At 40.0% G+C, this 13,455-nt stretch overlaps 1 protein-coding gene across 12 annotated transcripts in view; it reads right to left on the bottom strand.

The window, feature by feature from the left end:
• RBM39 (RNA binding motif protein 39) overlaps positions 1 to 4,289 on the bottom strand; it is a 30,061-nt gene extending 25,772 nt beyond the window's left edge. For 5 of the 12 annotated variants that reach the window (XM_029219846.1, XM_029219847.1, XM_029219855.1 and 2 more), the window contains exons 1-3: positions 3,932 to 4,289; positions 3,256 to 3,319; positions 1,464 to 1,513 (exon numbers count right to left, since the gene is read on the bottom strand). In XM_029219846.1, the coding sequence (XP_029075679.1) occupies positions 1,464 to 1,513; positions 3,256 to 3,306 (101 nt within the window). In that variant the 5' untranslated portion in view covers positions 3,307 to 3,319; positions 3,932 to 4,289. The other 7 variants (XM_029219854.1, XM_029219853.1, XM_029219857.1 and 4 more) reach the window with 5 other exon arrangements.
• Positions 4,290 to 13,455: the final 9,166 nt, after the last annotated feature.

The raw sequence follows: 13,455 nt of genomic DNA, 5'->3' as shown, positions 1-13,455 counted from the left end.
ATTAGTAGCAAGAAATGACATGTAAGAACGGTACAACAAAGAAGGCATGTGCCCTATAGTGTAGGTCCTCATTCTTTTGGCACTTAGAGTGAGATCTTTATCCATCCACTTGGCCTGATATCTAGAGATTGGATAATTTCAATTTATATGGTTACCCCTTCCTGGGTTTTGATTACAGAATTGCAAATCACAACAATTAGGAAACTTACTTTGGTAAAAGGTCTAAAATCAGAGGACATTACACCACGCAAAGATTGGTTGACTGCCTCAAATCATAACAATTCAAGACTAAACCCAACCCAATACCCCTAACATGATTAGTGAGGAGCTATAACAGACTCCCACCCAAACAGAAAAAATATAGGACATGTCCTACAAATTGCATCATTTTGATCCATTACAATATTCTAGGGGTAAGAATATCGGTGTAGCAAAACCTGGACAATCCAGTCTATGTCCTCATCTATTTTATGGAATTATATTAACCTACCTTACAAACTTGTGAGAATATTGAGGTAGTATATTATGAAGCACTTAGAGCTCTTAGAAGAAAGCACCAAAAAGAACCAAGTAAGTGGCTTATTCTACATCACTTTTCATTATGCATTATGGGGTCATGAACATGACAGAACGTTTGAATATGACATCACGAAGGCTAATAAAATGTCTTAATGCTTATAATACAGACCATGTGATGTTAAGACTCAATGATTTTAGAGCTGAAGGAAAACTCCAAGAACAGGATCAAATTTTATAAAGCGCATCTATTTAGACTTCTTGTATACCATACTCTGTACTAGTCTGTATCAGAGTTCCTATTAAGGGTTACTTCTTTAACCTAAATGACACGCATAAATATTCATAGCTTTTTGAAACTCCATTCTCACAATTAAGTCTGTCAGAGTTTAAAAAGCTTAAGAGGACGAAAGCCATGTAAGAGGAACATTAAGAAGTACTTAAGTGTGCTATAACATTACTACAAAAAGAACCTTTAGGAGCATCAAGGAGCATAAATAATTCACAGCTCTGACTCCTTCAGTAATTTAGAACAAACAATACTTCTCTACAGCCTGGTTATTACCTTCTTCTTTCTAACCATCTTCAGTGGATATACCAGTTTTACTGATAACATTGATAAAATAATATTAAACCGAAGTTAATAAATTTAAGACAAAAGACAAGCTCTAACACTAGAACTCTTATGCAGATTGTCATGGATGGACTTGGAGGGGAAGGTGTCCAAAAAGTTCCTGACACCAATTCCTGAAATTAAGGAAAGAGTCTGTAGTTTTACATCCTCGAATAGTGTCTCATCCCAGAAAGTAAAGAACCTACTTTTCCAAAAAAGGCAAAGAAACCCTTCAGGAGAGAACCTTGGGTTTGATGCTTTAGCCACAGGAATACAACTTAAAAAATCAATCACATATAGCTCCCCCCAACCCAGGTCCCTTCTTAAAACTTACTTTTTGCTACGTTCTTCATGGCCGTTGGCACTGCTCAACTTGTTCTCATCCTAAGCAGGGTTGATAGAAGAACATCATGAGGACGAAGTGGTAACATTTCAAGTTGTCAAAGGGTAAAGGGAATAGGAATAAGAAAATACAAAACAATTTTAAAACTAATTACTTATTTATAGTTAACATGGAAGGCTATAAAAAAATTTAGATGGATATGTGTTTAACCACTTTGTTGCTTACAAATTAAGTCATCAAGATACAAAAATAAAAATGCATATTAACACGTCAAATTTTATTTTCTTACATAGTTAGATAGTAAGTTATCCAGATTTACAGTGTTGAAGTGGTTAAATAGAATTTCTATAAAACATGAATGAAGTCCTGTTTTGAGTTTTATTCCATGTGCTATGGCCCCTTTGGTCAGTACCATGGCTCTATTTCTGCCTAAGCCCCATGTGGCCATGCTAGCAGCCAGCCACTATCGATTTCCTGTGACCGATGCCATTCCTGAGATCTTCGCCCATTTCCGTTGGAGGGTTGGGACTGTAAGAGCTTGATGCCACCTCTGTCACACATCTCGCCCTGAAGCAAACAGGGATTCACACTGCTTTAGTAATGTTGACTCCCAAGAACCCAAGAAAGTCAATTAATAATCGACCAGTCCTACTTCCATACCTGTTTACATGGAATTACATCCATGTTAAACTAAGACAGAATCTTAACATTAAAATAGAAAGTAGCGCTTCAAGAGTCTAAACATTACAAAACTACATACACTATTTAAAGCTTTAAAGAATTCATCCAAATTGGTACCACATGGTCGAGCTATACACTCCAAAACAAATGTATTATTTTTAAAAGGTTTAGCGCAATGTTTATTTTAAAGTTTGATCACATCAGTTATAGGAGTATAAGTGCTAATTTACAAAGCTTACAGTTTGTGACATCAGTGATAACGCATGCATACTGCTATTTTCACCACCAACTGGTGAAAGAATGAAAAGACACTTTTACTGTGATACTGAAATGGGTCAAAGACTGTATTATTAGTCAAAATAACTCCTTTGTAGTTTTATGTGTGAAATATGACAGGGACTAATTAAAAATAAAACAATATGGAGAACAGTTAAAACAGTCATCAAGTGACTCAAGTTGTGATATTGCCTCTTTTGCTTTAAAAATTTTTTTTTATTCAGGGATCCAAGAATTTTAGTAATTTTTAACTGAGCAGATCATCACCTGCCTGTTTTAATATTGACTATTACCAGTCTCATGTATAGGATAAATTTTTAAATCTCACCCATTTCTTCTTGTAAGACTTGTCTTATTTAAAGATTTGCTTGCCACAGACTGGTTATGCTGTGTTATTCTTGGACCCCTGCTGCTTTCCCAAACCACTACATTCACCTTTTTGCTATACCAAACTGGAGCTGGTAATTCTTAGTTGAGTCATTTTACCTAGGGGACCACGGTACAGCGATAAGTCACTCAATTACTACCTTATGATTGACAGTTCACACTGGAATCAAAGGTGAATTCATGGGAGTAGAGGTGAGATATCGTTAGGCAAGTCTACAAAGAGAGATAGATGGGCATTTATTCATCACGCTGAAGTGAAACTACTGCACAATATTATTACATCAATAGCATATATTTACTTTTGTAAGTTACACTTAATGCATCTCTGATAAGATAAATCAAGAGGGCTCCGGGGAGGTTAGTTTACATTTCAGCAGTAGTTTCGTGAATAATGCTAAATTAAGAAATAGATAAACCTCACCGACTTGTTTTTTCTCACCTTCTTGTAAGGAGCCTCAAGCATTGCTTCAATATCAATATCGTCTGCCATTTTCTCTGAACGCCTAGGTAAAGAATAAGAATGAAAAATTCAATGAGTAAAAACAATTTTAAATTTCCTTTTTACCGGACATATTCCAAAACTTCCGAGACGACCCACAAAACGACTAAGGTGGGACGACGCACTTTAGTAGGCTTGACAATTAAACCTGAAATGTCCCCAAGACCGAAAACGCTAAAGCAGATTAAGTATCCGATTTTTAAAAAGCCTGTAATGCCTCAAAAAACAACCCGAGAGCATCGAACGAAAGCTCCTCTTTGCGCGCAAAAACCCGCGCTGCCATTTTAGGGGCAAAGGGAAACTCCCTCGGTTGGGAGGAGTTCGGTGCCAAGACAGCATTCGGCTGGCGCCATGTTGGGAGGTCGCGGTCGCCGCAGGCCTCGAAGGGACAGGTCGCCATCTGCCCGAGGCCTCTCTGGAGCCCATGCCACCCGAAAACCCTGAAATCTACCCGACCGAAAAAGAAGGGCGCGGTCTTCGAAATGAAGCCCATTTCTCGAAAACCTGCCCCCCCCACCCCGTCGCTTAAGACTGCCTAAGGAGTGCCCCTCAACCCAGAAAAGAACCACACCTCAGAAAAGCCATGCAAATACGGGGGTCCGCGACGCCTCCTTACCTGTGCGGGCTTTCGGGGCCCCAGCGGTGCTCGTATTCGGAAAGAGGGGGGTTGCTACTGCCGCCGCTGTTGCTACTGTTAAGCCGCTAGGCCCAGGCCGCAGTACCACCCAGCCCAAATTTCGGGCTCCGAGGGCGGATAGGCCCAAGAGAATCTAAAAGAAACAATGGGATTAGAGGAGCCCGCGCGGGAGTTCAGGAAGGCGGCTTCGGCAGCGGAGGATCCACCCCGGCGACAGCGTCGGCAAGCTCTCTGAAATGGCGGCCGCGGCTTCCCCGTACTAACATTCACCAACAGAGATACACACAAACACACGGGGCCTCACAGAGCCCTCAGCACGGGCTCTCGCGAGAAGCTGCTCTTAGTTTCAGTCCGGAGCATCGGAAATATCGCGAGATCTAGGCATAGGGCCCAGCGACCGTGGCCTAATCTCGCGCAATGATTGCGCCACGGATATTCCCATCCCCCACTCAGAGAGGCGCTTTTGACTCCCCCCTCCAGATTGGCGTCCACATCTCGCGAGATCGCTCAAATTGCTAGCGCAAAGACGGTTGGTACGTTTCCTGTCAATCTTCTAGAAAACTCACCGTTGAGTGGAGCATGGTGGTCACCGCCCCCTCGTGGCACCTCCCAGCAACTATCAGAAGGTTTCTCCCTCAGCGTTGACGACTTTCCACCCCTCCCGCGAGCCTCGCATTTAGATGTCTGTGAAGGTCGCCATAAAGCAACCTGGTCCATGTGGCGATAGAATAAAACGAAAACGCTCATGTATAGATTATCCGCCGGGGTGAAGATGGAGTGAAAAGCATGTGAGAAAGAAGTCGAAAAGAGACGTACAGGCGTAGGGAGCTAAGGGTGTAGAATAAAAAATTAGATTTCTCGGCCTTGTGGAGCCAGTGGACTAGGCACTGCGGCGAGTGTCGAGCTTCAAAACAGCCTTGGAAGTAGTGGAAAAAGGCAAAGTGAAGGTGAAAAAACACTGCTTCTTTTGGCAGTGGACCAGCTTTGTGACCCTCGAATTTATAGTCTGGCCTTGTGTCGGGGTTGCTATTGTTTCTTCAAAAATGTCCCCCATCCCTCTGGAACTTGGCTTCTCGCCCCTGAAGTCTCCCAGATGCCTGGCAGTTAGAGTGTACATTCACCACTTGTTCTTTGGTCTACACGGTGAAAAAGCGGAGGGCAGAGAGATCATTGACTATAAGACTTTTAATTCTAAGACAAAAATGCTTAAAAAATTTGGAAAGATAACAAAAGCAACAAATCTTGAGGAAGAAAATTTTTTTTTTTTTTTAAGGGAGAAAATCTTGAAGTCTGTTGACAGCTTAATGATTGAGGGCAAAGATTTGAAGTGAGTTTGTAACTGCTTCAGCACTGTGTGACCTTGGGCAAGTAAATTAACCTCTCAGAGCCTACCCTCCCTTTTCTCCTGTGAAGAGTATAGTATAATTACTTAACTTCTTGATCTTGACATAGGCCGATAATGCTCACTAGTGAATTCTCAGCGCTTAGTCACATACCCAGCCAGGTGGACACGTAATAAATGAGTGAATGAATGAAAGCCTAATAGTATAGTGAGGATTGAATGAGGTAATAGCTGTAAAATGCCTGGCAAATATTTAATCCTCAAAACAGTTAACTTCTGTTATTTCTAAACAAAATTATTTAGAGGAAAGTATAGAGAGGCTTTCCATTTCCGATTAACTTTCTACCCAGGTGTTTCTTTAAGAGGGTTAATAGATTTTGCATAATTAATAATATTCCCTTAACTTCTTTTCCTAAAAACTCAGATCCTCTTTTCATTTTTTATTTTATTATTTTTAATATTTAGTTAGTTGCATCAGGTCTCAGTTGCGGCAGGCAGGCTGTTAGTTGTAGCTTGCCAGCTTCTTAGTTGAGGCACGTGGGCTCCTTAGTTGCGGCATGCATGTGGGATCTAGTTCCCGGGCCAGAGATCAAACCCGGCCCCCTGCATTGGGAGCACAGTCTTAACCACTGCGCCACCAGGAAAGTCCATTTTTTAAATGTTGAAAATCACCACATTATATTGACGCATAATATATCAGAAAAGACAAGCTAGCCTTTGCCTCTCTTTTCCCTTTAAGTGTTGTGACTTGTTAATTGTGCCAATATTAAAGCATAGGTGGTAGCCCCTTCTTAATTTTTTTCTTTGTTTGGGAACATGACAGAATTCGACCTTAACCTCTAGACTTCTTATTTGAGAAGAGAAAGGATTTAAGCTCTAAGTCACTTGAGTATTGAATATCCCTTAAATTGTTTTCTGTTCCAGGAATATCAGAGTGAACCTGGCAAGTAAGCACACAATCAAGAAACATCTGCTGGAAAACTCAGTCTCTAAAACAAAAGTATTTTTATATATTTAAAAGAAAATATTAAAAACATAATATGCTTTTCATTCTCTTTGCAAAACCTCTCTCGCTCTGTCTGGCTCATGGACTCATTGCCCTTTCATCATTTTGTTCTCGAGTCATTTGCAGTGAAGGTCATTGGGTTAAATCATCACCAGCACCAAGAATATCATTCTATCTTAAAACTTATGAAGAGGAGACCACAGCATAACTAAGCGCCAGGGATAAAGGAGGTAACAGATAATTTAGAGAATTTGGCTGAAAATTATATTTTGCCAATGTGAGTTTTTTAATGTCCATGTATGATTTTTATGGACAGGGGATGCTATTTTTCACACTTGCATTTTAAAAACTAATATTCAACTTCTATAGTAAGTGCATTTTATCCAGTTTTCCTTGAGTCTTTAAGACTGACTTAGAAAATTTGTTTTATTTATGAATCTAACTAAATAAAATTTTAGAATCATCTTCACTTTTTCTGTTAATATTGAGTTAAATTCCAGTTGAATGGACTAAACTCCCTTCAAAAACTCAGTCCCATTTATGTTAGGCAAGTTTCTTCAAATTTAGTATGCTATCAATTTAACATGATGTATTATTTTTTAGTATTTTAAAACTTTCGGAAGTATGTAAACAATTCTTCTAAATCTAAAAAATTAAAATCACAAATAAAGTGAGTTTTAAAACTTTTTGAAGTATTATGTAGTCTCATACCTTTCCAATTAAAATCACAAATCTCAAGTCAATTACTCAATCACACATTTTTTATTTGAATTTCTAGTATGCCAAGTTCCCTTAAACATTACAATTTTTAAAAATTTTATTTATTTTATTTATTTATTTTTTGGCTGCGTTGGGTCTTCGTTGCTGTGTGCGGGCTTTCTCTAGTTGCGGTGAGCAGGGGCTACTCTTCACTGTGGTGGCTACTCTTCATTGCGGTGGCTACTCTTGCTGCAGAGCATGGGCTCTAGAGTGTAGGCTCAGCAGTTGTGGCACACGGGCTTAGCTGCTCCGCGACATGTGGGATCTTCCAGGACCAGGGATCGAACCCGTGTTCCCTGCATTGGCAGGTGGATTCCTAACCACTGCGCCACCAGGGAAGCTCCTAAACATTACAATTTTTTTTTTTTTTTTGCGGTACACGGGCCTCTCACCGTTGTGGCCCCTCCCGCTGCGGAGTACAGGCTCCGGACGCGCAGGCTCAGCAGCCATGGCTCACTGGCCCAGCCCCTCCGCGGCATGTGGGATCCTCCCGGACCGGGACACGAACCCGTGTCCCCTGCATCGGCAGGCGGACTCTCAACCACTGCGCCACCAGGGAAGCCCTAAACATTACAATTTAAATACAGATACATACAAACTATTCTTAACCTTAATATGAAAGTTTTAAGACTTTAAACTTACCTGTATAAAAAGGACACAGAAGGGTTTTACTATTTTTGAGTTTAACATTCCAAGAGAATTCAGATATTATCTTAGCGGACCAAGGTTCCTGATGGGCCAGAGTTTCTGACCTGGACCAAACACTGTGTTTGCATGGTTTCCCAGACAGATTCCAGCAATTCTTGAGCCACTGAGGGCACAATGAGCTACCCCCACCCGCCCCGCCTTAAGTTTCCAAAACAATGAGAAACTCAATCCCATTTCATACTGATGGAGGTAATTTTGCCACCCATATGACTTTTGCCTGAATTGAGCAGATCAAATCATGCCCCTCCCCCCACCCCCACTTTGTGCTTGATTTTCTAATAAATCTACTTAGAGATTGAATTTGGCATTTGTTTCAAATACTTGCCTGTCTATTGGCCATAATGTCAGTGTCATTGTAGTGACATATCCAAAAGGAATTTGCATAAATTTGTAAATGGTTAGTCATTAAAAGATGAGCCGTTGCAGGGTTACATCACCAGCCACTTATTTGTCCCCCTGTCCATCCGATGAACAGAAGGATTGTGCAAGGGGCTTCCCTGGTGGCTCAGTGGCTAAGAATCTGCCTGCTAATGCAGGGGACACGGGTTTGAGCCCCGGTCTGGGAAGATGCCACGTGCTGCGGAGCAACTAAGCCCGTGTGTCGCAACTACTGAGCCTGTGCTCTAGAGCCCGCAAGCCACAACTACGAGCGCGTGTGCCGCAACCACTGAAGCCCGCGCCTAGAGCCTGTGATCCGCAACAAGAGAAGCCACCGCAACGAGAAGCCCGCGCACCATAATAAAGAGTAGCCCCCACTCACCGCAACTAGAGAAATAACAGAGCAACGAAGACCCAACGCAGCCAAAAATAAATAAATAAACACTATTTTATTTATTTTTTGGCTGTGCCATGTGGCTTGCAGGATCTGTCTCCCAACCAGGGACTGAACCTGGGCCATGGCAGTGAAGCCCGGAATCCTAACTACTGGGCCACCAGGGAACTCCTGCAAAGCTTATTTATTTATTTATTTGTTTATTTATTTATTCATTTATTTTTGGCTGCATTGGGTCTTTGTTGATGAGCATGGGCTTTCTCTCGTTGTGGCAAGCAGGGGCTCCTCTTTGTTGCGGTGTGTGGGCTTCTCGTTGCAGTGGCTTCTCTTGTGGAGCACGGGCTGTAGGCGTGTGGGCTTCAGTAGTTGTGGCTCGTGGGCTCAGTAGTTGTGGTGCACGGGCTTAGTTGTTCCGTGACATGTGGAATCTTCCCGGACCAGGGATCAAACCCGTGTCCCCTGCATTGGCAGGCGGATTCTTAACCACTGCGCCACCAGGGAAGTCCCGCAAAACACTATTTTAGATTGAAAATAAAAATGACAAAAATTCAATAAAATATAACTTAAAATTTAAAGTACTCTTTTATCTGCCCGCGTGAGAGGGTAGTGAGAGACCCGCGTACCGCGATGAAGAGTGGCCCCTGCTTGCCACAGCTAGAGGAAGCCCTCGCACAGAAACGAAGACCCAACACAGCCAAAAAAATAAATAAACAAATGTGGGGTTTAAAAAAAAAAGAATTTAAAATTAATACAATCATAAATAGCATGTAGGTCAAATAATAAAGCATAATTAAAATTAGAAAATATTTTTAAAATATTAAAATAAAAATAAATAAATAAAATACTCTTTTAGAGGTTTGTGGGGGTTTTTTGGATTGAGGTGTAGTTGATTGATAATATTATATTAGTTCCACATGTTCTACATATTGATTCAAAATTTTTATAGATTATACTCCATTTATAGTTATTATAACATGTTGGCTATATTTCCTGTTCTGTACAATATATCCTTGTAGCTTATTTATTTTATACATAATAGTTTGTACCTCTTAATACCCTACTCCTATCTTGCCCCTCCCCTCTTCTTTTAGAGTTCGATCTGTGAAATGTACCATTTACTGATTCATTCTCTGTTTATTTAGTACCCTCTGAATTTTTGGCACTCAGTGGACAATTTGTGAGTACCAAATAAATAAAAAACACAGTCTCTTTCCTTCAAAAGTTTCTAGATTAGTTAGAGAACTCTTGAAGGAACAAAATTATGTTCAAGATAGTGTTTTGTATTAAGATTTTATGCAAGCTCAATGCCTTGACCATCATAGAATAATAGCATGTTTATATAGCTCTTCACAGTGTATAAACCATTTTTATACATTATTCCATTTATTCCTCTAAATTTTGTTTGTTTACTTGAATTGGATGAAATAAATTGATGGGATCAGACTGGTAGAAGTGATCACAGAATTTTCTGCAAAGAGCTGATTGACATAGGTCATCAGAGCAGTTGAGGTTTGCTTTTTTTTTACATTTTACTATGAAAATTATCACACAGAGATGTTGAGAGAATAGAATGTATGCCTACCAATTATTTTAAATTTAACATTTTTCAATATTTGCTTTACCACGTATCTATTCATCTACATATCCCTCTTTCCATCCTTCTATCCAGCTTAATTTTTTTTTTTTTTTTTTTGCGGTACGCGGGCCTCTCACCGTCATGGCCTCTCCCGCCGCGGAGCACAGGCTCCGGACGTGCAGGCTCAGCAGCCATGGCTCACGGGCCCAGCCGCTCCGCAGCACGCGGGATCCTCCCAGACCGGGGCACGAACCCGCGTCCCCTGCATCGGCAGGTGGACCCTCAACCACTGCGCCACCAGGGAAGCCCCAGCTTAATTTTTTAATTCTTTTCAAAATTACAGACATCAGTACACATCATCCCTAAACTCTTCAGCATTGCATATTTTAAACTGAGTTTACTAGTTCACAATTCTTTTTTTTCTTTAATGAGGTAAATTTTACATACAGTGAAATGCAAAAATCTTAATTTTACCAATATATGAGTTTTGACAAATGCATACAAATTGGGTAATATTAATTTTATTTAAAGTGAAGGAATGGCATAAGCAAGCTTAGAGAACCAGAGAAAGCAATATATTTTATTCCAAAATATTCTGATTCGACAACAAGAGATGTGGATAAAACACTGCAAATTAGGAGGCAGAGTATTGTTTTAAAACATCTGCTAACGGAAGCAAAAAGAAATGTAATCAAACATAACATTGCAAAAGTTTTCGAATTTAAGCAAATTTAGCAATGAAGAGGAAGATCCTGCTGACAAGGCATCACAAGATGGAGATATACCTTGAAAATGACAGATGAAAAACAAAAGAAGTATCAACCCACAGTGATTTTGAATGAAAAGCATGTGATTCTGTGATACGAGTGAATGAAAATGAATAGCCCAGAAAGGCAGCATCTCTGAACGTGTGTCTCTAACAGACTCAAAAAGAATTTTTTGTTTTGGAGCAGGAAAAAACGTTCCTTAACAATCATTTTCTGGAAGAGGCCCAAAGAGACATGACTTGCACAAACATCTCCAAATAACCAGGTCCTAACTCAAGATAGAAATGAAGCATCAGAGTTGGAATATGTGCAATATGAACATGACTTGCGTGCAGTGGTTGTAAAAGAAGCAAGAGATTTTGGTAAGAATATGGAGAAAGTGGAACCCTTAGACATAGCTAGTGGGAATGTAAAATGGTACAACTGTTGTGGAAAATAGTTTGGCAGTTCCTCAAAAAGTTAAGTATGGGGTCTTCCCTGGTGGAGCAGTGGTTAAGAATCTGCCTGCAAATGCAGGGGACACCGGTTTGGGCCCTGGTCCAGGAAGATCCCACATGCCGCGGAGCGACTAAACCCATGTGCCACACAACTACTGAGCCTGTGCTCTAGAGCCCACAGCCACAACTACTGAGCCCATGCACCACAAATACTGAAGCCCACGTGCCTAGAGCCCATTCTCCACAACAAGAGAAGCCACCGCAATGAGAAGCCCTTGCACCACAATGAAGAGTAGCCCCTGCTCGCCGCAACTAGAGAAAGCCCACGGACAGCAACAAAGACCCAACACAGCCAAAAATAAAATTAAAAATTAAAACAAAAAAAGTTAAGTATAGAATTAACCATATGACCCAGCAATTCCACTCCTAGGTATAAACACAAAAGAATTGAAAATATATTTTCAAACAAATATCTGTAAACAAATGTTCATAGCAGTACTATTTATGATAGCCAAAAATGAACACAACACAAATGTCCATCAAGTGATAAATATATGAGCTGAATGTGGTATATCCATACAATAGAATATTAGTCAGGCATGAAAAAGGATGAAGTACTGATATATGCTACAAAATAGATGAACCTCAAAAGCATTATACTAAATGAAAGAAGCCAGACACAAAATGTCACATATAATTCCATGTATATGAAATATTCAGAATAGATAAATCCATAGAGACAGAAAGCAGACTAGTGGTTTCCAGGGGTTAGGGGGAGGGAGCAATGGGAAATGACTACTTAATGAGTATGAGATTTCCTTTTGGGATAATGAAAATGTTCTGGAACTAGCTAGTGGCGATGCTTACACAACATTGTGAATGCAGGAAATGACGAAAATTGGATAGTTTAGCATGGCTAATTGTTAATTTTCTTTTGTGTTACATGAATTTTACCTCAGTTTCAAAAAGAAGAGAAGGAAGGAAGGAAGGAGGGGAAAGAAGAAAGAGGGGGTCTTCTAAGGACCTCCAGAATCTAGAGCAAGATGCTACAGGGAGATAAAAGCCCCCCAAATCCCTGCTTTCTAGAACACATCTAATGTTTCACTATTTTCAGGATATTGAAATAATTTTAAACAAATGTATATTGAATTTCTTTTATGTGGCAGTCACTGAAGTAGGCACTGGGTAAACAAACAATGGAGTGCAAAAACTGTCATGGTCCCTGTCCTGAACCTTACAATCTAGCTGGAGGAGGCAGGCTTTGATCAAAAGACGGTATCAGTAAATGAAGATGTACAACTGTGACAAGTGCTACAAGAGAGGTTTCTGGTGTTATGAAAGTATATTTAGTGTGAGAAAGAGCATTTAATAGGTGGAACATTCTAGTCAAAGAATAAAATCTGCAGAAGTCCTTGTAGCAACAGGGAGTATGGTGTCTTTAAGGACCTGCCAGAGGCCATGTGGCTATAGCAAAGAAGCTTGTGAAGATCCAGACCATGCAAAGCCACCTTTTTATTTTTCTTTCAGTTGTATTGAGATATAACTGACATACAGCACTGTGTAAGTTTAAGGTATACAACATAACGATTTGACTTACATCATGAAATGATTACCACAATAAGTTGAGTGAACACCTATCATCTCATATAGATACAAAATTAAAGAAATAAAAAAAAATTTTTCCTTGTGAGAGGAACTCCTAGGATTTGCTCTCCTAACAACTTTCATATATAACACACAACAGTGTTAATTATATTTATCATGTTATACATTACATCCCCAGTACTTATCTTTTAACTGGAGGTTTGTACCTTTTGACTGTTTTCATCTAATTCCTCTTCCCTGGAACCCCTCACCTCTGGTAACCACAAATCTGATCTCATTTCCTATGTTTGCTTGCTTGTTGTTGATGCATAATTGACCTACAACACTATGTTAGCTCCTGTTACACAATATAATAATTCAATATTTCAATGCATTTCAAAATGTTCACCATGATAAGTCTAGTTATCACTTGTTACCATACAAAGATATTACATAATTATTGACTATATTCCCCACACTGTATACTTCATACCCATGACATTTATTTTGCAACTGAAAGTTTGTACCTCTCAACCTCCTTCACTTATTTCT

The sequence above is a fragment of the Monodon monoceros genome, unplaced genomic scaffold, assembly GCF_005190385.1.
Source record: "Monodon monoceros isolate NGI ecotype Baffin Bay Population unplaced genomic scaffold, NGI_Narwhal_1 Super_Scaffold_13, whole genome shotgun sequence".
NCBI lineage: Eukaryota > Metazoa > Chordata > Mammalia > Artiodactyla > Monodontidae > Monodon > Monodon monoceros.
The sequence above is the reverse complement of the archived record's forward strand: the minus strand, read 5'-3'. Positions and strand labels throughout refer to the sequence as shown.